The sequence below is a fragment of the Vitis vinifera genome, chromosome 7 (genome assembly GCF_030704535.1).
Source record: "Vitis vinifera cultivar Pinot Noir 40024 chromosome 7, ASM3070453v1".
NCBI classification, from domain to species: Eukaryota; Viridiplantae; Streptophyta; class Magnoliopsida; order Vitales; family Vitaceae; genus Vitis; species Vitis vinifera.
In genome coordinates this window covers 25,185,496-25,205,999 of record NC_081811.1, presented here as the reverse complement: position 1 = coordinate 25,205,999, position 20,504 = coordinate 25,185,496, and the positions used below count along the sequence as shown (strand labels likewise).

Genomic DNA, 20,504 nt, shown 5'->3' with positions numbered 1-20,504 from the left:
ACTGCATGGACGGAAGGCAAGCGACAAAGCTGAAGATATCAGTTTTCAGCTTCTTGATCGAATAAATGAACAGCACCTCCAGTAGAAAGAGGTCCAAATTAAACAGCATATTCAGGATGCTGCACCCCATCAACACCCGGACCATATTCGGATGAATATACGCCGGGGGAATCTGGCTGAAGTGTAGGAATTCCTTGAACAGCGACGGAAGGGGGAACCAGAGCCCAGCGTTGAAATGCTCCTTGCTAAAGAATATAGCATGGTCTTCATTGTTTTCAGTCGATACAGCCTCCCCGTCGGTCAGTTCAACAAATACACCGTTGAGAATGCAAAATCGCTCGCGGAACTCCTTCACACTCAATTTGTCCACAGACCTTTTGGCATGAGCAGCGTCGCATGGACCAGATGAGGTCACTTCCTGGTTCGCAGACATTTTTTAGCTTCGTAAAAATTGCATGAAAGAGGTACCAATAGTCAAAACACCCTCAACAAAACCCTAGAAACCAAAAAACACCAACATTCACACACACAGTCGCAAGCAACTTGCCCAAGCAAACCAGAAACAAACCAACAAAGACAAAACGCAACAAGGAAAAGACAAGAACAATGCACGTACCAAGTGTAAATCTGGAAGAATAGGGTTGAAATCCGCAGTACAGTCACCAGCAAGACGCAAAAATCACCGGCAGGAAACTCTAGGGCTTCACTCAAAAAACAAAAGAGAACACAGAAGGAAGGAGAAGTAGCATTGACAGAAAAAAAACGCAGTAGGAAAAGTGCAACAGAAGGCACAGTATGCTATTTATAGGGAGACAGCCCCTCGGTATACCAAATGATCAGCTACGCTATTATTGAAACGACATGCTGCCTGGGAATACATAGAGACGACGGCTCATCATAAATGTTTCTCTCTCTCTTCGCCCCCGCTCGCCACGTGGCTCAATGAGCACAAAAAGTAAACTCAGTTTAAAAAAAAACCAATTATTTTTAACCCGCCCATTTTGCTCGGGCAAAATGGGCAAGTTAAAAAGGGGGGCATTGTAGGGACCCCTCCTCCTAAGAACACTTGCCACACACCTCATGGTGACACGTGACACGCATTATCATTCGGATCACTCTCATCCGAATTTCCCTAAGAGTGCACGTGGTGCGCTTCTCCTATCCGGACTACTTCAAGGAGAGACACACGACATACATAAGCATAACATCCGGACGACTTCCACAAATGCATCCGGATGACCAACATAGGCCATCCGGATACGTTTGTCCAGATTATTAACTGAAGTAAGCAAGTCTTGCACGTTATCACAACAGCCTGCCATGACCCACGTTCCGCCACCTGCAGAGTGAAAGGACAAGATGAAGTGACAACAAGTCACTTCCCACGATCACCTACCACAATCTCTGACAGCCGCATCACCTACCACGATCTCTGTCAGCCGCCCGTAGGGTGATGATGCCCCTACCACCACCTAGTGTCATCATGACAACACAAAATATCTCTCCACCATTAAAGAGGGGAACAAAGCCTGATACGATATATACGAACCTTCACACAAATAGGAAGGTAAGTTTGCTATACCTAGTAAAAGACCAACTGATTTATCTCTCTCTAACCATGGCTGACAAAACCATCGGAGGGTGCGTCCGGACACCCCGTCTAGACGTCTTTGCAGGTAGAACGACTGAATCAAGAATCTATATTGGTTGAGATCGTGCGTCCATCCATTTGGTAACTACGTGGATTACCAGGGACGCGAGGCCTCAACAATTTTTATTGGGACAAAGAAATTAAAAACTAATTTAATAAATTTGGTTTTTAAAATTTTTGAACAAAATTGATTTTGAGGATTAATATTAATTTAATTTACACTATCTAAGATTTAGTATAAATATAGTGTGTTATTATTAGTTTCAAATTTTGTCAATTATCAAATGATAAATGTATTTTATATGTAAAATATATTTTAAAAAAAATTATTAAATACACCTTTCTAACTTTTTTTTTTGCCTAGTATTTTTTTTTTTTAAATTAAATTTTATAAATAAAATAAATTTATAAAGATAGTAATTTGCAAAATTTGAAACCAAATAGTGGTTGGATATATTCACACTAAGGCACAAGAGAAATTGACCCTTATAATTATTAAAATTAGATGAATTTGATTATATGTACATATATATATATATATATATATATTCACGTGTAGGTATATGTATGTGTATATGCATACGTATGTGTATGTGTATATGTATATAAATCGGACGCACCAAAGTCGGATTTGGACGGGCCACAAGAGCAGAAATTGGGTTGAAGCGGGGTTGGGCTGAGATTGGCCCATAGCGTGGACTATATATACTGATGCACCTTAAATTTTGTGCTGCGGACCAGACTCAGAATAGTAGAATTCCAGGAGGCCCAATCATTGGTTGGGCGCTGGGAGTGGGAAGAACATGGAGTGCGGGAACAGGCTAGTCCTCGCTCCCATGGTTCGAGTCGTGAGTTGCGAAACCCTTAAACCTCTTATTATCGTCGTCTCTGTTTTCTCAGAGATTTATAGTCATATTAAAGTTGATTATATACTGACTTCATTAATTGAGAGTTCCGAACTCTTAATTTTTTGCTATTCTCCATTTGGATGCCGAGAAAGCCGTGGAAAAGTAAAGGAATCTAAATTCTGCATCTTACATTTCATTTAGTTTCGGTCTTGAAAGAATGAAAAACTCCCTTGAGTAAATCAAATAGTAGTAGGTATTAGTTTTCTGAGCTCATGTATATAAAATCTAAGGCTGAGAACTTTGATTCATTTTATTTTCGTGATTTTCTCGTTGAACAAGCAGATTTTTTTATCTATTTTATGAATTATTTTGGTTGAATTTACTTTTTCTAGTATGGTTTTGTTGTAGGGGACACTACCTTTTAGGTTACTAGCAGCACAGTACGGTGCGGATATTACCTACGGGGAGGAGATTATTGATCACAAACTGATTAAATGCGAGCGCAGATTAAATGGTAACCCATACTGTTCAAGATTGATGTGATCATTTACTTTTTTGAAATTCTAGTTTAAAAAGTAATCCTAGTTATCAATTCTAATAGGTTTGGTGTTCTTAGGACCTCACTAGGGTTGAATTTTCTGAATTTTTTGTTTATAATGTTGTAGAAGTAAATAATTTGTGGAGAGAGCTAAGATAGGTCATTACTAGCTTGCTTGTTTCTGACTTGGGGAACTTATTTTGTTGTAGAAATAAGTAATTTGTAGACACCAAGATGATGATTATTTGCTTGTATGTTTCTTTTTCTTTCCCAGAGGACATTGGCTCTATTGATTTTGTGGAGAAAGGGACACATAATGTTGTGTTTAGAACTTGCCATGAAGAAAAAAATCGTGTAGTGTTTCAAATGGGTACTTCTAATGCTGAGAGGGCCCTCACTGCTGCTCAGATAGTGTAAGCTAGTTGTGGCCTTTTCTTTGGTTTTTATTATGAACCTGAGATAATTAACAAGAATGATTTATGTTTCCTTTTACATTTTCAATTTCTCAAGTTTCATCTATATTTTCTCCCAGTTAAGAACAAATGATGGATGGAAATGCATGGTTTGTAATGAAAATTTAAGATTAGAACTGCCTTAATATGAAATTTGGTGTTTGATATGAAGAGTAGATCAAACAGGTCTCTAAGTTGTTTGATATACTTGAAACTGGTGAAACTGCCATGTTACTGTGCCCAAACTTTTTCTGCAAAGCTTTTCTGGATCCAATCTGAAAATGAGTGTGACGCAGAACTCAATGTCCAAAGTTCAGGTTTGAGTTGTGTCTCTTCACAGTGGCATATAGATTATTATCCCTCAGACTGATGAAAAACCTGATTTTTGCCACCTGCAATCTTAACTGAATTACTGACCCAGTATTTTTCTTTCAGGTGTAAAGATGTTGCAGCGGTGGATATAAATATGGGTTGCCCCAAGTCATTCTCTATTAGTGGAGGCATGGGAGCTGCATTATTGACTAGACCTGAGCTTATTCATGATGTATGTCATGCATATCGTCTGGAAATTGCCTTCTTATTTTGTTTATAATTAGATGTTTGCAATTCATGGTTCACCATTTCTGCTATTATTGCTTAATCCAGATATTGACAATATTAAAGAGGAACTTGGACATACCAGTCACATGTAAGATTCGACTTTTAAAATCATCTCAAGAGACGGTAGAATTAGCACAGCAAATTGAGAAAACTGGTGTTGCTGCTCTGGCTGTTCATGGAAGGTACCTTAACTCTAATCCACACAATCTATTTAGGAAGAGATTTAATTGTTCCAGTTCCAGAAGATTCCACTCACAGCATCAGCTATCGCATAACTCTCTCCGAACGTGCTTGATACTAATGGATAATCACTGCCGTTTATTTAATTGGATTGCTTGTGCAATCCATGTGAAACTTAATTGAGTTTAAGCGCCAGTGATTAATTGATGAAAAACCTTTCAAGAATAGGTTATAATCTGGCTGAGGATTTTTGGAATCATGTAGCCATTGTTCGATTAAGTTACTTTGAAAAAGAATGAGTTTTTTTTTAATCGTACATGAGTATATGCTCATGTTTTCATGCCTTTTTATTTCTTTAAGATGAGAGCATTCCACAACTTGGTTTTTTTTTTCCTTTCCTTTTTTTATTTTAAAAAAATAAAAAATTATACAATTGATTTTATTATTTCCTTTTAAACTGCATAACTAGTTGTCACATGCATTCCTGATGGATGAATTGCAGAAGAATTGCAGATAGGCCTAGGGATCCTGCTAAGTGGAATGAGATTGCTGATGTTGTAGCGGCATTATCTATTCCGGTTATAGCAAATGGTGATGTCTTTGGGTATGATGATTTTCAACGCATTAAAGTGGCTACTGGTAGGTAAAAGGTTCTAATTGATTTTTTAAAGTATGTTGTTTGTTTTCAAAAGTATTTAGATAATATATTGGATTTGTCACAAACTTTATTTTTTATAATTTACATAATTTTTGTCTATTAAATAAGCAATCTTATGCATTAGGAACCAAATGATCAATAATCATGAACTGATTGATGCTAGAATCTGTTTATGCTCCCAGTGCACTATCAATTGAATCCAATAATCTTTTAAACCCAAATGTATGTATGTATGTGTATATAGTGTTTTATGTATGTGTGCGTACATGATATTTATGTATACATTTTTGCTAATTTCTTTTTGAGGAAGTTAGTTTAGGGGTTTGTACAGTTCAGTTTTGAGTTTTAAAATCAAGCTGAATCAATCTAATCAGCTTTCATGCATTAAAAACTGAACTACCTGAACTTCAGGAGGAAACCAATATGTTTGGTTTGGTTCGGTTTAATAACACTAATTGATCTAAGTCGATCTACTTTGTTTCGGTTTAACAATAAATATTGATTATTATTATTATTATTAATTTGTGCCAAAACCAAAAAGCTCATAATTGGATATTGTGTGCCGAAAAGCTTAATGATATTATTATAACAAATTGCCTTAGGGTCTACCAAATTATATTATTTCAATTCATTTCAAACCATATTATTGTTGAGCTGTAAATAGAATAGGAGAATTATTTTCCTATTATGTTGGTTTCCTATTTTTGTAAATAGATAGTTTTATTAGTTTCCTATTTCTGTAAATAGATAATTTTATGATTTAGGAATAAGTTAGTTCCCTATTATGTCTCTTGTTTCCCATTTCTTCTCTTGTAATCTCCTATATTAACTGTGTATATAGTCAATCTAATAGACAGAACTTATTATTTTTCATCCCATATTTCGTGTCAATTATTGTAATCTAATGACCTAAATAGCTATTGTGATAGCTCATGCCAGCCATACTGAGTACCTTAATCATAGAAGAAACTATGTAGGCATGTTTTGGGGTCCTATCAAATGTGAAAAATGTGTAGTGTACCAAAGTAATAATGTAAATAATAGATGTTGTATATTATAGGTAGTATTTATAACTTTCAGTTTGGTTCAATTTATTATTAATTTTTCAAATGGGAAACTGTGAACTGAACTGGTCTAGTTCATAGAAAACCGAGATTTTTTATTTTTTATTTTTTTTTAAATTGATTGGTACAACTTGGTTTGGTTCAATTAGATCGGTTTTGTTGATTGAATTGAATTTTGGCACACCTCTAAGTCAGTTACACCTCTAGGAGGTGGTGGGGTGGAGATGGTGGAAATGCTTTGGAAGTGAAGACCTGGTAGCTATAGTCCAGAGAAAATCTGACAGAGATGTATTAACATTACAGTAATTCCCCAGTGTTTGTTCTTCAATGTGTGAACTTGTAATAAAATCAAAAGGGCTTTTGAGTGCCTGAAGCTATGAAGCAACACAATGTGTGCATTCCCTGTCAAAGGAGATTACTGCTGTCTCCCTAGTCCCTAGTTGGTAGACTACCTCCTTACATAGTGCACTATTGCACTCTCCTTGGAAGTTTAAGACCTTGAAAAGTTCTCTAGTATCTAGAGGCATGCTTCTTCTCTCTGTTGAATAGGCTTCTTATTTTCATTCACTAAAGTTGCCATATAGAAATTAACCACACTGATCTCATGCCTAAACAATTAGCATGAAGCTTTTTATTTTATGCTTTTATGATAAGAGAGATGGAGGAATTTACATTACAAGGCATGTAAGTATAGACATTCAGATTGGATCTGTATAGGACCATACTTGATCCATCAAGAAACTATTTATGTTATAATTATTTAAACATAAATGTTAAAATGAAAGTTCTATTTGAATCATTTTCTCTTAATAATTTTTAATTATTTAAACTCAATTTTTAAAATAAAAGCTTCACTTAAATTCATCCCTCACTTTTTTTTAACACAAAAGCTCAAATAAAAGTCCTGTTGAAAATTGACCTCTTTCATTTAAATAAAAATTTTCAAGCCCCTTCATATTTTATATTTTGATAAAAGAAAAATCCTGAGAAAAATAATAGTTCGACACTACATGCACTTAAACTTTTATTTTTATAATAATCTATTTTCTGAAGTTTCTATGTGAGATTTTTTATTTATTTTTATTATTATTTAAGTTTTTTAGTCCTTAAAATCTAAAAATCTTCTCTATCAGAAATTCTTATTACAAAGAAATTTCCATAAAGCAAGTTTCTAATTCTTAAAAAAAAAAAGTTAATGCTTTCTTTTAATTTTTGTAGAATGTTTAATGGTTTTAGGAAAGGAATAAGAATTCTAATTAGCTATCACATAGGTTAGGTTCTATTTTCATGATTTTATCAGTTTTTAAGGTTTTCAAAGTCTATAAAGATGGTTAACTGCTGTAAAATGGGATTGATGATAAATAATATTAAGTTTTTGAATATCTTGTGAGACTTTATTACTTTTCTTCTAGGTGAAATTTGCAGGAGGCTTTAGTGAGACTCTAATGTCTTTTATCTTTCTTCTTTATCTTTTCTTTTACTTTTTCCTGTTATCATTCCCTCCCTTAAATCCTAAAGGATTGAAGTCTTGACCCACCTTATTTCATTGTGGACAACATTCCTAGCGTTGATATTCACCACTTCCCTTGCTCAATTCTTTTTATGACTTCATTATTTTTGTGTCTTTTTCTATTAAGTGGCACAAACAGAAACATTAACTTTCAAATAAAAGTTACACTTTGCCTAATTTTTTATGATTTCTCTGAGACCAGACTGTCTCCTGACAAACCTCTGACATCCATAGCTTTGCACTCTAACAATCTTCCTGCTCCCAGGCTCCTCATCAGTTGTGTAGACAGATGATTCACCTTGGTTTCTTGAAAGCAAACTAGATCTGTCCCTTGATGATGAGACCTTGATGTCCCTTTTTGTTTCATCAATACTTGTCACCTTCTTTATCCGATGAGAGAGTTTCGTCATTGATGCCTTCACCTCTATTTTCTCTACATTCCATTTTCCAGTTTTATCTTGTTTAGAGTATCCACATTTATTTTCTTAGGCCAACTTTATTTCGAAATCCAAAGCCTCGCCTAAGATCAAAGCTTTTACATGCCTAGTGGCATTTAGAAAAGTTAATCTAACAACTTAGTACAATTGAAGAGGCTTTTTAAAGCTTGAGACCATAGTGGTACACTATGTGTTGTGCTGTGGAGAATGATATACCACTCATTTCTCCATGACCCAGTGGCTTTTTAATCCTTTGGGAGAAGTATTTTAGTTGAGGCTGACCACTTAGGTCCTTCCTAGGAGCATGGCAAATTTGTTGGTCGTCACCTTTTCAGGTTTTGGAGTTAGTGTTAGGAGTAGGGTCCTTGAGCATACGGCCACACTTGCTATTCTTTAGGTGATTTGGCTGGAGAGAAATGTTAGGGCCTTCAAGGATGGATACAAAGCCTTGAGATCACTACAGGATTCAGTCTTCTTTCTTTCCTAGTCATGGACCCCATCTTCTCCAATGTTTTAGGAGATTTCGATGAGTCCGTTTTGTTTGAATAGGTGATCTGCTTGTTCTTCTAGCAAGAGGCTCTTGGAGGTTCATGCAAAGTGGAACCCTCCTCTGGCAGGTTACCTCAAGTTAAATTTTGATGACTGCTCTTTGTATATAATCCATGACATCTTGAGACTAGAGGGGTCTTCAGAGACCATAGGTTAGGGGTCTTTTCCAAGTCTGCAGGAGAGGGATTAGCTATTGAGGCCAAGATTCTTGTTCAATTTAAAGGTGTAACCTCTGCAGGTTTGGTGGGACCCAACAATATTTTAGTTGAGGGAGACTCGACGATGGTGATAGGTTGGGTTTGGTGGAATTCTCTCTTTGGTGCCTAACCTATTGACTTGGCTAGAGCTTTGAGTTGCTCCTTTTCTTGGCTTGCTTGATCGTCCAATAATATGGCAGATAATTTGGTAAGCAAGGCCTCTCACTTTGTTTTGTTTTTGGAGGATTTTCTGTCACTGTGACTTGTACTTTTGGCTAGAGCTTTGAGTTGCTCTTTGGGGTCTATGCACCTCTTTGAATGATATCTCATCCGTCTTCTTGTACACTGTTCAGTTTTATGAAATAAAGTGTTTGTTTCCCATGAAAATTGGGAAGAGGTATGTAGTTACTTCTTACTTTTAGTACAATCAACACTGAAATTTTAAAGAAAAATTCCTTCCTGTTCCATCTGATGTTTGACCTTTGCAGCCTCTTGTCTGCAGTTCCCTCTTTCTATAATGTTTATCCTGATTCTAATTAAGATTTGATTGAGCCCCAAACATAGAAACAGATACCTTTTCCTTTCATTTCAATTTCTGAAACTGCCTTCTTTTGCCCTTGGGCAGACTTCTTTCTCCAAAGCAAGTCAAACAAGTTGCTGAAAGGAATTTGAAGTTGCCACCCTGGTGAACTGTCAATGTTTCTGTTGAGTCCTAGTAACTTATTAAGAATGTGGTAGTGCAGATCATCTGTTCTGCTGTCTCCAATAGACCATTTTTCCAAAGGTATATTGGTCACCATTAAATTTGATGAAAGTCAGAGTTACATGTGAACTTAAAATGCTGAGATTGGTTTTCACACCCTCACTATGTTTCTGATCCTTTCTATCTCCTTTTGTTTATTCAGATATCTCAATATTTTGCTTATTGTACATTTTCTTATCCATGTTAACATTCAGTTTGTTGTCTTATGAACTGATGGCTGTGGGTTACTTGGTACCTTGATGGTTAAGAAATCTGTTGTCTGGTAACTTCTATAATCTGATGCTGCAAGCATGTAATCCATAAGTTTGTATTCATTGAGTTAACCAGTTTTGGATATCCTTTGCCTTATTTTATTTTTCACATTTTTAACCAGTGTTTGATATATATCTTACGCTAGTGGATACTTTTAGTGTTCAGTACTTTTCTTTTTATTTTAGATATTAACAATTTTAAGGGATAATAATTTTTTGTCAGGAGCTTCATCTGTGATGGTTGCTAGAGGAGCTCTTTGGAATGCATCAGTTTTCTCTCCTGAAGGGAAAGTACCCTGGGAAGATGTGAAAATAGAGTATATTAGGAAGGTAGAGCTCACTTGTGATTTAATGTAGCTTTTAAGTTATGTACTTGATTTCTTTGTACTCCAATGGAATTGGAAATTGTTTCTCATTTCCATTTTCATGACAAGAAGAAGCTTAATGCTAATCAGTTTCTATTGTGCCTTTGCTTATTTACAATTTGGTCAAATAGTTGTATCTATGGTTAGTGGTTACTGCCATTGGCATTAGGTTGCTTACAAAGCATGCTGGAATTGGGTTATAGGTTAATTTACCAGTTTCTGCACTTTGGATTTCAGAGCATCTTATGGGATAATGATATCAAAAGTACGAAGCACACGTTGAAAGAAATGATCATGCACCACTCTTGCCTTGAACTCCCTGAGGGAAAAGCAGTGATTAAATCAGAAACCTTGGCAGATCTTGCGTAAGTTTGATTTTAAATATGCCTATCTTCCTCTGGATTGAAAGATTTAATAGATTTTTATGTTTATCTAGTTAGCTTGATGGCTGTTACTGTTTTCATCCATATATATTTCTTATTATTTTCAGCAGAACCTGAAATGTCCATTTGACTGTTTTAATTGGCGGTCTTTATAATATACATAGGGAAAAATCCATGTCTTAGCTAAGCTGTTAGGTTTGCAGCTGATCTTTGCTTGAAATTCTGTGCGCTTTGGCTGGAGCTTATGCTGTTTATTATTTTTTCAGGAAACTTTATGGAGAAGAAAAGTACTATCAGTTTGTCAGAGGAAACCGGTTGTTGCTCAAAGGAAGTTGGTGACTGATGCTTCTTTCAGGAGCCTTGCTTTTCTCTCAAACTGAAAACCAATTGAGTTTGTTCAATACATTTTGCCTTATAAATTTTTGTTCCATGCACCCATCTTCTTACCTGTCACCCAGACTAACCTGGATCCGTGAAGAAAGGGTACGAAAATAAAAATATGAAGAAGGTGGTTGATTGCTGCGAATCTGAAGCAATCAGCATGATAGCTACTAACCTCTATTCGTTAAAGGTGGGCCTTCTTTTATTTATCAGAGAACTTGAAGCACCAGAACAGGGTGAAAGGATCCTGACAGTGTCAAAAGCACGATGACCAGCAAATTGTACCAACTCTGAGTTGTTTAGATTCACCGACTGTTTGTTGCTACAATTTTGCTTTAATTTGTGATCGCCAATTTTTATTTCCCAGATTGTAACTGTTTTCAGTTTTTGACTGGGTTTAATGCTGTCCTTGTGAATGGTTGTGCCCCAGGCTGAGCCCTGGATCAAAAAGGATATACAACCACCTGCCACCATACTGATGGTTGGACTGGTCCAGCCCATCCAATCGCAAATTTTTCCCGGCAAGCAAATGGGGTAAAGGATGATACACATTGGAAGACAGGGCTGGGTTCTCTCTTCATCTGTATTACAGTGAGACTCCATAACATTAGAATAAAACCCAGATCATACCTAACCCGACCCTAATGCGTCACGCTGTGCTGTGTGTCTTCTGTTACTTTGATTACTGATTATTTTAACAAGTGATTTGCAGTCAGACTAATCTAAAGTGGTAATGCTATCAGTATGGCCTCATGCAGTTGATGTTATACTTATAAAAGTGAAGTCATATCCCACTGCCATTTCTTAAAATATCATTAAAAAAAAAATCCAATCCCAAATCTACGGCTGTTTTGATAATTTAATTTAAAGTCAGTTAACTTATTAAACCATACTTGACAGTTAGCTTAATGGATTCAATTAATAGAAATATCTATCAAAATAAATAAATAGAAAGACTTGAAGCATTTGCCTACTTCTTCTCTGGTGACTGGTAAGAGAAAAATATCTCTCTCCATCCATGACTCTCTTCGTCGGTGTCTCATCCTCTTTCTCTTATTTTCTGTTTGTTTTATGAGAATATTTCAAACCGTTATCTTCCATCTTATGCATGCTTGTGTGCTCACAAGCTTTTCCAAAGTCTCTTTTCATTTCTTTCTGTGGAAAGCTAGCCAAAATTTTCATCAAGGCTCAAATGGTGAGGCCTTGCAGCTTGTAGACCTCTTTAGGTGCTATTGTATATTTGTTTGGGAAAATTATAAAAAAGGGTGGCCTGGCCCTGATGAGGACCCCAAAGATAAATGCCTATGAAGGACCAAATTTATCATAGGACTTTTTGCCCTTTGAATGACCTTTAATATAATATATTACTCATTCGTGGACTTCAAAAAACGCTTGTGAGAGAGGAGACTAACAGAGAAACCTGTGCTCAGGATTTATCCATTAAGTGGATACTCCTAGTGTCAGGGAGAATAATATGAATTATTTATCATGTGATATAATAAGGTTTAAATCAGATGGTACTAGTTGAGTTGATTCATTCATTTGCATCATATGAACCATACTAAATCGTACCAGTTACCTCTCCTGCTATCCAATTATAACACTAAACAAATCAGATAATGAAAATTGTCATGTTATCCTGATTCGTTTATCCACTCGATCTTAAACTGTACAAATATTACTGATACGGATTAGCATTCATTTAACTATTGTGTAGAGGTTTGGACTGCAGGGTTCCAATTAACAAAGAAATAAAGGAAGTGATGCCAGCAGATAGTTTGAGCTTTATCAGTTTTGGTGTATCTATGGTTTGATTAAAAAATATGCACTCCTCTTCTTAAACATAGGAGTACGTTTGCTGGAATGTCCTCTCAACCCATTTGAGATATAAGCTTCATCCAGTCTTCAAAAACTGTGTCCCTTCCCATCCCATATGGTCATGGCTACAAAGAAATAGTCTCCTAGATTCATAACATTCCTATGTGTTATAACACTCTTTAAAGCCTCATTATATCAAATCTCATCACTAGCCACACAAGCATGAACTTCTATTGAGTAGCATACCATGTTGCACCCAAATTAGAAGAATTTAAAAATTCTATTGACCTGGTTATTATACAGAAGAAAAAGAAAACCGAAATTTATCTTCATTATGCTCTCTATTTTCCTCTGCCATTAACTTCTTGGTGAAACTCATAATTTTTTTTTTCCTAAACCATGCACCATCTTTTGTGGTTGGTTGTGCGTCATCTCTCTCTCAATTTTTGGTATCAAAATGAGGCGGGAAGCTGGAAACTGTATACATGATCAATCCTTTGCTAGTTTGTTGGTGATGACTTATGTTGCCTAGATGAGATTCATTGGAAGGTGTGGCTTCAACTCCTTGATCACACAACCTTCATTTTTTTCAGACGCACCACTACAGCTTCATTTGAGTTCCTCCAGAAACTCTTGGAGAAATCTGAAATCCTCCAATTCAGATATATCCAAGGCTAACAGAAATGTTGACTTTGATACATTCACACTCAACAAAATAATTGCTGGCCATTTGTATTAGCAGGGCTTGTTTGATAACTGTGATTGCTTCACTAGTGAGGCCAGGGAACCAGAAGCTGCTGCCCTAAAACCTCCATTTCTGGAAATGCATCTGATACTTGCAGCCATAACAGCTCGGAACCTAGAGCCAGCACTGAATTGGGCTTCCACTAATGGTGACAAACTCGAACAAAATGGATCAGACCTTGAGCTGAAGCTTCACCGCTTGCAGTTCTTGGAGATTCTGCAAAAGGAAAGCAGGGATAAAGCCCTCAAGTATGCCAGAACTTACCTTGCCCCTTTTGCTTGTGACCATATGGCTGAAAGTCAAAAGCTAATGGCCTGTCTGCTATGGATTGGAAGTGTTGATTGCTATAAGTAGTCTCCCAAACCCATTGGGTCGAACTGACTGAGAAGCTAACCAGACAGTTCTTCAATCTTCTGGGGCGATCTCACGGGAGTTCATTGAGTTTGAAAATAGCAGCTGGGGTCTAGGCATTGCCAGTGCTTCTGAAGATGGTGAATGTGATGGCAGGGAAGAAGCAGGAGTGGATATCTATGAAGCAGTTGCCAGTGCCAGTTGACTTGGACAGAGAGTTCCAGTTTCATTCCTTCTTTGTATGTTCAGTGACTCGGGAGCAAGCAACTGAAGAGAACCCGCCAACATTGATGTTGTGCGGACATGTTCTCTGCAAGCAGTCTATCATGAAGCTGTCAAAGAGCTGCACTAGATTTTCAAGTGTCCATACTGCCTTACTGATGTTGATGCAGCCCGATATGTAAGCAGCTATATTTCTGATCAGTGGCTACCTAAGTTGGTTGGGTGGTATCAAAATAACTCTCCTCCTGCGTAGATTGGATCAAGTTGTGCAGGGCAAGTAGTGTTTCATAGCCATGTATGATGATTCCTTGGTGATGGTGGCATAACCTTGTACTTCATGTTGTCTGTGGACTACCTTCCGGCCTCAGAGACAGCCCATGGGCCTGATACAAATGTAATTTTATTGGGCCTGGGTCTGTATGGCAAGGCTTTGTTGGACTGAAAGATGACCGTGGAAGCCGGCACTAGCATTCCTGTGCTAACTGAACATATATATGCATGGGCATTGAGTATGATGATGGTGAAAAGAAAGACGGGTGTGGGTTTGAGTGTCTTGGGATTTGGAAAGGTTCTGTGGAGAATAAGAGGATATAAACAGGTTCTGTTTTTGGGAGATTCACATTGAGAACGAAGCAAATAAAGGCAACCTACTCATGGACACCACTCAAAAAGAGGGTTCAAATGTGCGCAATTTCCGGAAATCATCAATACCCCAAAAGTGAAGTAGAACTAAAGACCTCCTCACCAGCCAAAACATTAAAAAAGAGTCTCTGCTATACCTTTTTCTAGCTTAAGTTTCATGTCACCCTTTTTATCCATCCAAGGCTTGAAAAGCTTCCACACTTTTTACCCTTATTCTCCCCAAACGTGTTGCTAAAGTTATGATAACATGCAGCTTCTATACAAACATCAAATGAAAATGAAATGAAAGGTTATTTCATGATGACATGATCCATACCATATTAAATGTTTTTACATGGTCCATGATGTATCGAAATTTTCTTGGTCATGGATAATATATATTGACTCAGGAATCATGAACATGTGGTCCACATGTATATATTGTTTTCATGTTCAAATACTCCTACCCATGTGAGGACTCACTTCTTTATCAAGAAAATTTGGGGAAGCATTATGATTAAAGAGTTCATATTGCTTTCCTGGATGGATCCTAGTTTTTTTGGACGGTCCAATTCTGCGGCCATGTGAATTTCACAGCACTGTCCGCATCTCCATGTTACAAATTTCAGCTTAAGAGCAAAAAAAAAAGAAAAAAGAATATTGAAATAAATTGTTTTAAATACTTTTCTTACCGTGGAAAATTTAAAAGTTACAGTCAGTTTGTAAAGCTACGAATTTCAACTGTGTTGTTGAATTAATTATTGGGAACATCGATTGAAATTTGGTGCTTGGGTTTCAGCCCACATGCTTCCAACTTTAAGGAAAAATATAAAAATGAAGGGAAAAAAGAAAGTCAAGGTTATCTGAACTTGTATCCAATCAACTCAGATATTAGATGCCAAATTTCTAAACAATGAATAATATTAATAGGGCCAGTGGGGGCCAATGGGCTAAATGACAGTAAATTGCTTGGATATGTGGGGCTTGGAAGTGGGGATCGGATAGTCACCTTTTGGTAGTGACACCATGATTGGAAGTATAACAATGCAAAATTAATACATGCTTTTTTCTTCATGGTCTGGACTTTCTCCTATTTCCTATTTGGAATTTGTCAATTTGTAACCACTCTCTCTCTATCAACATCTGACACAACCCCATTAGCAACACTTGAACAGATAAGTCTAGAAACGTGTCATACAAAAACAAAAGGCCACTCCCAGACACTGCAGAGGACATGAAGATTTTATTAAATATGTTCATATCAGTCACTGACCAAGTCAGCTGTGCACATGAATAAAGGTGGAAAGCAATACATTTGGTTACCACTATCAAATTGAGATAAGGACAAAGCCAAAGCCAAGACGAAACAACACAAAATGGGCAGAAGAGTGAAGCTCATATTGGCATGGGCTTAAATCCCAGAAAATGCAAAGTCAGTCTGGTAAGAACAAAACTATGCTTTTGAAAGTTGAGACATATATAACATGGCATTCTTATGTCTTTCCTTTCAAGACCCAAAACATTTTGGCATCATAATGTCTTTGTATATATACACTCACTCATTCATCAATTCAACCACGGCCCACTTTGGCTTTTACCAAAACCATCCATTAAACATACAGAGAAAGAAAGAAGATATTCTGAAACTGCATGCTACATCCATTTACAGAATCAACACCAAACAAAGACAAAAGTAAATTAATCTAAAAACATGAAACAGAGATACCTACCTCTCTCTCCCTCCCACCATTCCCTTTGTTTTTTTTATTGGCTCTATTTCGAGTAGATGTTTTTTATGATGACTAATAATGGATAAGGAGGGAGTAAGAGACAAAGCAGAGAACCACACTAGTGAATCAATGAATGGATTCATGTGGGGTTCCGCCTCTTTCCTCATCAGTATCGGTTCCTTTCCTCTGCAGAAAGGGCCGGCCCGTCCTATGCTGCTTGTCGCTATTATAGCTCTGGGCCGTGGGCCATGGCCCCAGGGCCCTCTCTCTTCCCTCTCCTTTTTTTTTTTTTAATTTTCTTTTGTATTAGAAAATAGGAAAAATTAGAATCTGGCATTTTCGAACCCGTGCAAGTCGCTGACTCTATTCAATGACTTCCTCATAATGGCTACCTTAGCCAGTCGCTCCGCGGCTCTCCAAGCCGAAGTTGGCGTAAGCGGCTCACCCTTTTCGTCCAAGGAAGCGGCTTCCCTTCCAGTAGCTCTCGGCCGCTGGATCTGCAGTTGATGCTGTCTGCGCCAATGTAGGTTCGTTAGTTCAGCTTCTAAGCCGCGGAGAAAATCCTGGGCCAGTTTCGAATTCTGCTGGATTAGAAGGGCTCGAGCCGATGAGAGCAAGTGATGCGCAGCTGAAATGTCGTTGTGCTCAACTAATCGCCTAGACTCGGCTACGGCGCGGGTGGTGATGTAGAGATTTCTTAACCGTTCGATGTGGGGTCCAGCTGATCGAACGGCGTGGGGGCGGGGTACTAGAAGTGCTTGCTCCTTACCGTAGATGAGTTGCTGCGATGATGGGTCTTTATAAGAGCATCTAACGGATAATACGTGGTGGGCCCCGATAGCGGACGTTGGTACTTTCAATTCTACCAGTAGTTCTCTCTCATCCTCAGCGTACAGATCACCCAGCCGTACCGAACCGGATCCCATAAGATTTGGCCGACCGGTACAGCAATACACGGCTGCAATCTCAGCCGGAGCTGAACCGGAAGCAAACCCTAACTGAACCCGGAGATCCTGAACCACTACGCTCAACAAACCACCGACGCACTTGGCAAATGCATCTTCGGCTGGCTCAGCCCCATAGGCGCCGTTCTCGCCGAAGCCAAACGCGTGGACTGGAATCTCTAAATGAGCGTAGCGTGTAGATGAAACAACATTAGATGGACGGTTAGGATTGGTTGATTTACTGGACACTCGCTCATTCTGACCGTCCGATAGAAGCATGATGCTTGCGACGGGGTTTCTCTCTCGTCGATCTTCGAGCACCTTGGAGGCTTTCTTCAGGGCTTCGCCTGCGCTGGTGCCTTGGCCGGCGATGAGGCTTTCGATGATTCGACGCGCCGAACGCCGCCCGGTCGTTGTCATTCTTTTCAACGGCATTAACCTTTTGGAGCTTGCTGAGAAAGCTACAATGGAGAGACGATCGGTGGAGCTGAGAGAAGATATAACCAATCTCATGGCGCGTTTCATCATCTGCAACTTCGCCCCGGTCATGCCTCCGCCCACATCAAGCACCGTCACCAAATCAATGGGAGCACGACGCGCTGGATTCAGCAGCGATGATGTCGTTGTGTTAATCGTCGCCGGAACCGGCGGAGCCTTTACCTTCAGTACTGCTACATAGGTCTCGTAACTGCGGCCGACTGACACCACGGCGGCCTCTGGCAACAATCTCACATCAACATTTCTCAACTGAATCTCCGTCTCTTTGATCACCTTGGTTGATGGTGGTGTACTATTATTCACAAAAAATCCTTGAAACTCAACGTTAGCTTCTTCTTCCTCATTTTCATCGGATTCCGGAATCGGAATGAACCGAGCTCCGGTGGTCGGCGACATCAAAGGCTCGTCATCATCATAAGCCTTCAAATCAGAAGGCGCAAATTGCCTCCGTTCATTCTTGATGTTTATATCTTTGATCAGCGATTCTTTCTTCTTCTCTTCAACGATTTCTGGTTTCTGATCCTCGTGAACAGCTAGCAAGGGCACTTCTTTCCAGTTGGAACAGCACACTGGACACACGAGACTTCCATGTTTCCTAACGTGCGCGGCTATACACGGGAAGTGAAAAGCGTGGGAGCATTCCGCCGTGAAAATGGCCGTACCTTGACCAGTCTTCACGCTCTGTATACAAATTCCACACCTACTCTGCAAAACCATAACCATAACCAAAAATTCAACTGTCAGTGCCCATATGATGAAAGGGAGAGAGGGAAAAGGAAAGCATCATTTGATCCAGAACTGTACGGAAATTCAAACCTTGGAAAGCTTCAAGCTGGCCTTGAGAAGGGAGAAGCTGGAGGGCGATTTAGGAGATGATGGATTGGAGCACTGGAACAATCCAGGGCTCTTGGCGGTCTTGCATTGGATCCTAGGACTATTCTGGGCGGATGTCGCCGGAGTAGTAGTAGTCCGGCATCGGAGACCAGAGTGAGACTGTAAGCGAGGGGTAGAGGGGTTGCTTCCAGTGGAGAAGAAGCTGAATTTGGCACCAAATCTTGGACTGGGGTTTGGATTAGGGTCATTGCTGTGCTTTTGCTTCTCTCTTGCTTCTCTGATTTCACCATCTTTAGGAACGGTGGTGCAAAAAGCTTTTCGCCACCCAGTCACCATTCTCAAAACACCCTGAACACAGTTGAATGGAGTGATCCTGTATCTCTATCTAAGGTTTGGGTATAGCGAGAAGAAGCATGGATGAAGGATATGATTTATGAAAAAGAGAAGAACGGGGTCTCCTCTCTCTGCAGTCAGAGTCTGTGCTCTTGCCTTTCTCTGAAGATCACTGCAACACAAAAGCTCACGCTGTTGGCTGTAAGCTGCCAAAATATTTGAACTACTCTCTCCACTCTCCAGGCACAGCGGCATGAATACTAAATGCAAAATATACAAAAGAACGTGACCGGCAACTGGAGGTTTGTTTACCGACTGTAACAAGTCAACGCTCTGCCCGCATTCACCATCCCAATGCCTTGGCTTATTCTCACACCCACCCCTCCCAAAAACAAACAGATTTCCCATTCCCATTCCCATTCCTACTAAAAGCCCACCATCCTACACTCTTTCGCCTCAAGTTTTGCTATATTACCCCGTTCACACCCAACACTCTTCCCTTTTCTCACATTTTTACTAACACCCCCCTCACGTTGCAGGGCTACGGAGGCTGTCTTTTTAATTTTAGGGTTTCTGAACTGTTGTGATCCCTCTGGGCCCTGCCAGGCCCTTTGGGTCCATTCCGTTGGTAGCAATTCAATGAGGTGAGATCTTCAAGATACTGCTTATTCTGTGGTGAATGGTGATTGCCTGTTTGATTATTAATGGTGAGAAAAAAAAAAAAAAAAAACATATACGTATACTGGAGTAGAATAACGGCCATTAAATCCAGCATTTATGGGCTAGCTGTGGCTACTCAATGCAATGCTGAGGCCTCTAATTTTCTTTGGTCAGAATTTTAGGACTTCTTGGACCAAATGGACAGCTATCCTGATGTATATAAACAAAATCCTTACAGAAAAGGAAAGTAATTGGCTGCCCACTCCTAATAAATAGGCTGACTTGGTCCTAATCCGATTGTTTTTCAATAATTTGGTATGCGAATCAACTGAATTAAATTATAGTAGTTGTGATTCTCTTTATAACTATTTATTATAATAGAATTATTTTAATTTTTTTTTTTATTTTGTTAAATTATTACGAGTAGATTGATTGAACTCTGGTCCCGTGCACAAATTTTTTACAATGATACAAAAAAAAAAATCTTGAATCTTGGAATCAAACAAAACAGCTATTATATTAGCTGGAAATTCAGATGAGAGGTGTCCCTTTTTTCTGATACCAACTGATATTGTTTATGTGTGGTAACTGATAAGCATGCATATCAGGAGAAGATTGAGTTTTCAAATTTGGGTATGGCTGCATCTATAAATGTTAGAGCAAGGAGCCATGTCAGAAAGATTTGGAGAAATCAAGAACTGGGATTTCCTTGAATGCACAGCCAGCTAAAATCCAAAGGCTTGTTGTGGAGGCAGATTCACACAGAAGGTCAGTTTCCTCATTTATTTCTTATTTTCTTCCCTTTGACGGGTGTGAAGCTTCCGATTTTATATACATGCAATGCGTAGGCATTCAAAATCCGTAGGTATGCATATTCTGTTAATTAATTTAATTGAACCTTTTGTGGTGCTTCTTCCAATA

At 38.6% G+C, this 20,504-nt stretch overlaps 2 protein-coding genes and 1 pseudogene across 3 annotated transcripts; 2 read left to right on the top strand and 1 right to left on the bottom strand.

The window, feature by feature from the left end:
• The first annotated feature begins 2,379 nt into the window (after positions 1 to 2,379).
• LOC100853975 (uncharacterized) lies at positions 2,380 to 11,193 on the top strand. 2 transcript variants are annotated; one of them, XM_059738600.1, is made up of 9 exons: positions 2,380 to 2,499; positions 2,908 to 3,013; positions 3,312 to 3,450; positions 3,925 to 4,033; positions 4,135 to 4,271; positions 4,772 to 4,908; positions 9,922 to 10,028; positions 10,301 to 10,428; positions 10,713 to 11,193. In XM_059738600.1, exons 1-9 carry the CDS (start codon positions 2,455 to 2,457, stop codon positions 10,783 to 10,785), a joined length of 981 nt encoding a protein of 326 aa, XP_059594583.1. In that variant the 5' UTR covers positions 2,380 to 2,454; the 3' UTR covers positions 10,786 to 11,193. The 2 variants fall into 2 exon arrangements, with proteins under 2 accessions (XP_059594583.1, XP_059594582.1); XM_059738599.1 differs by having other exon boundaries at positions 2,380 to 2,661.
• Positions 11,194 to 12,350: 1,157 nt separating this feature from the next.
• On the top strand, positions 12,351 to 14,909 carry LOC104879908 (protein RMD5 homolog; annotated as a pseudogene).
• A 1,114-nt stretch (positions 14,910 to 16,023) lies between these two features.
• LOC100245763 (E3 ubiquitin-protein ligase WAV3) lies at positions 16,024 to 19,163 on the bottom strand. Its single transcript, XM_002262569.5, has 2 exons — positions 18,573 to 19,163; positions 16,024 to 18,461 (listed from the first exon to the last, which is right to left on the bottom strand). Exons 1-2 carry the CDS (start codon positions 18,924 to 18,926, stop codon positions 16,638 to 16,640), a joined length of 2,178 nt encoding a protein of 725 aa, XP_002262605.2. The 5' UTR covers positions 18,927 to 19,163; the 3' UTR covers positions 16,024 to 16,637.
• Between the last annotated feature and the right edge of the window lie 1,341 nt (positions 19,164 to 20,504).

Bases quoted from the DNA above. Each gene is read 5' to 3' on its own strand.
- LOC100853975 (XM_059738599.1), top strand. From the start codon at position 2,455: ATGGAGTGCGGGAACAGGCTAGTCCTCGCTCCCATGGTTCGAGTCGTG. The intron at 4,034-4,134 runs GTATGTCATGCA...TGCTTAATCCAG, and splicing joins GACCTGAGCTTATTCATGAT to ATATTGACAATATTAAAGAG. The intron at 4,909-9,921 runs GTAGGTAAAAGG...ATTTTTTGTCAG, and splicing joins ACGCATTAAAGTGGCTACTG to GAGCTTCATCTGTGATGGTT.
- LOC100245763 (XM_002262569.5), bottom strand. From the start codon at position 18,926: ATGGTGACTGGGTGGCGAAAAGCTTTTTGCACCACCGTTCCTAAAGAT. The intron at 18,462-18,572 runs GTTTGAATTTCC...ATGGTTTTGCAG, and splicing joins CCAGCTTGAAGCTTTCCAAG to AGTAGGTGTGGAATTTGTAT.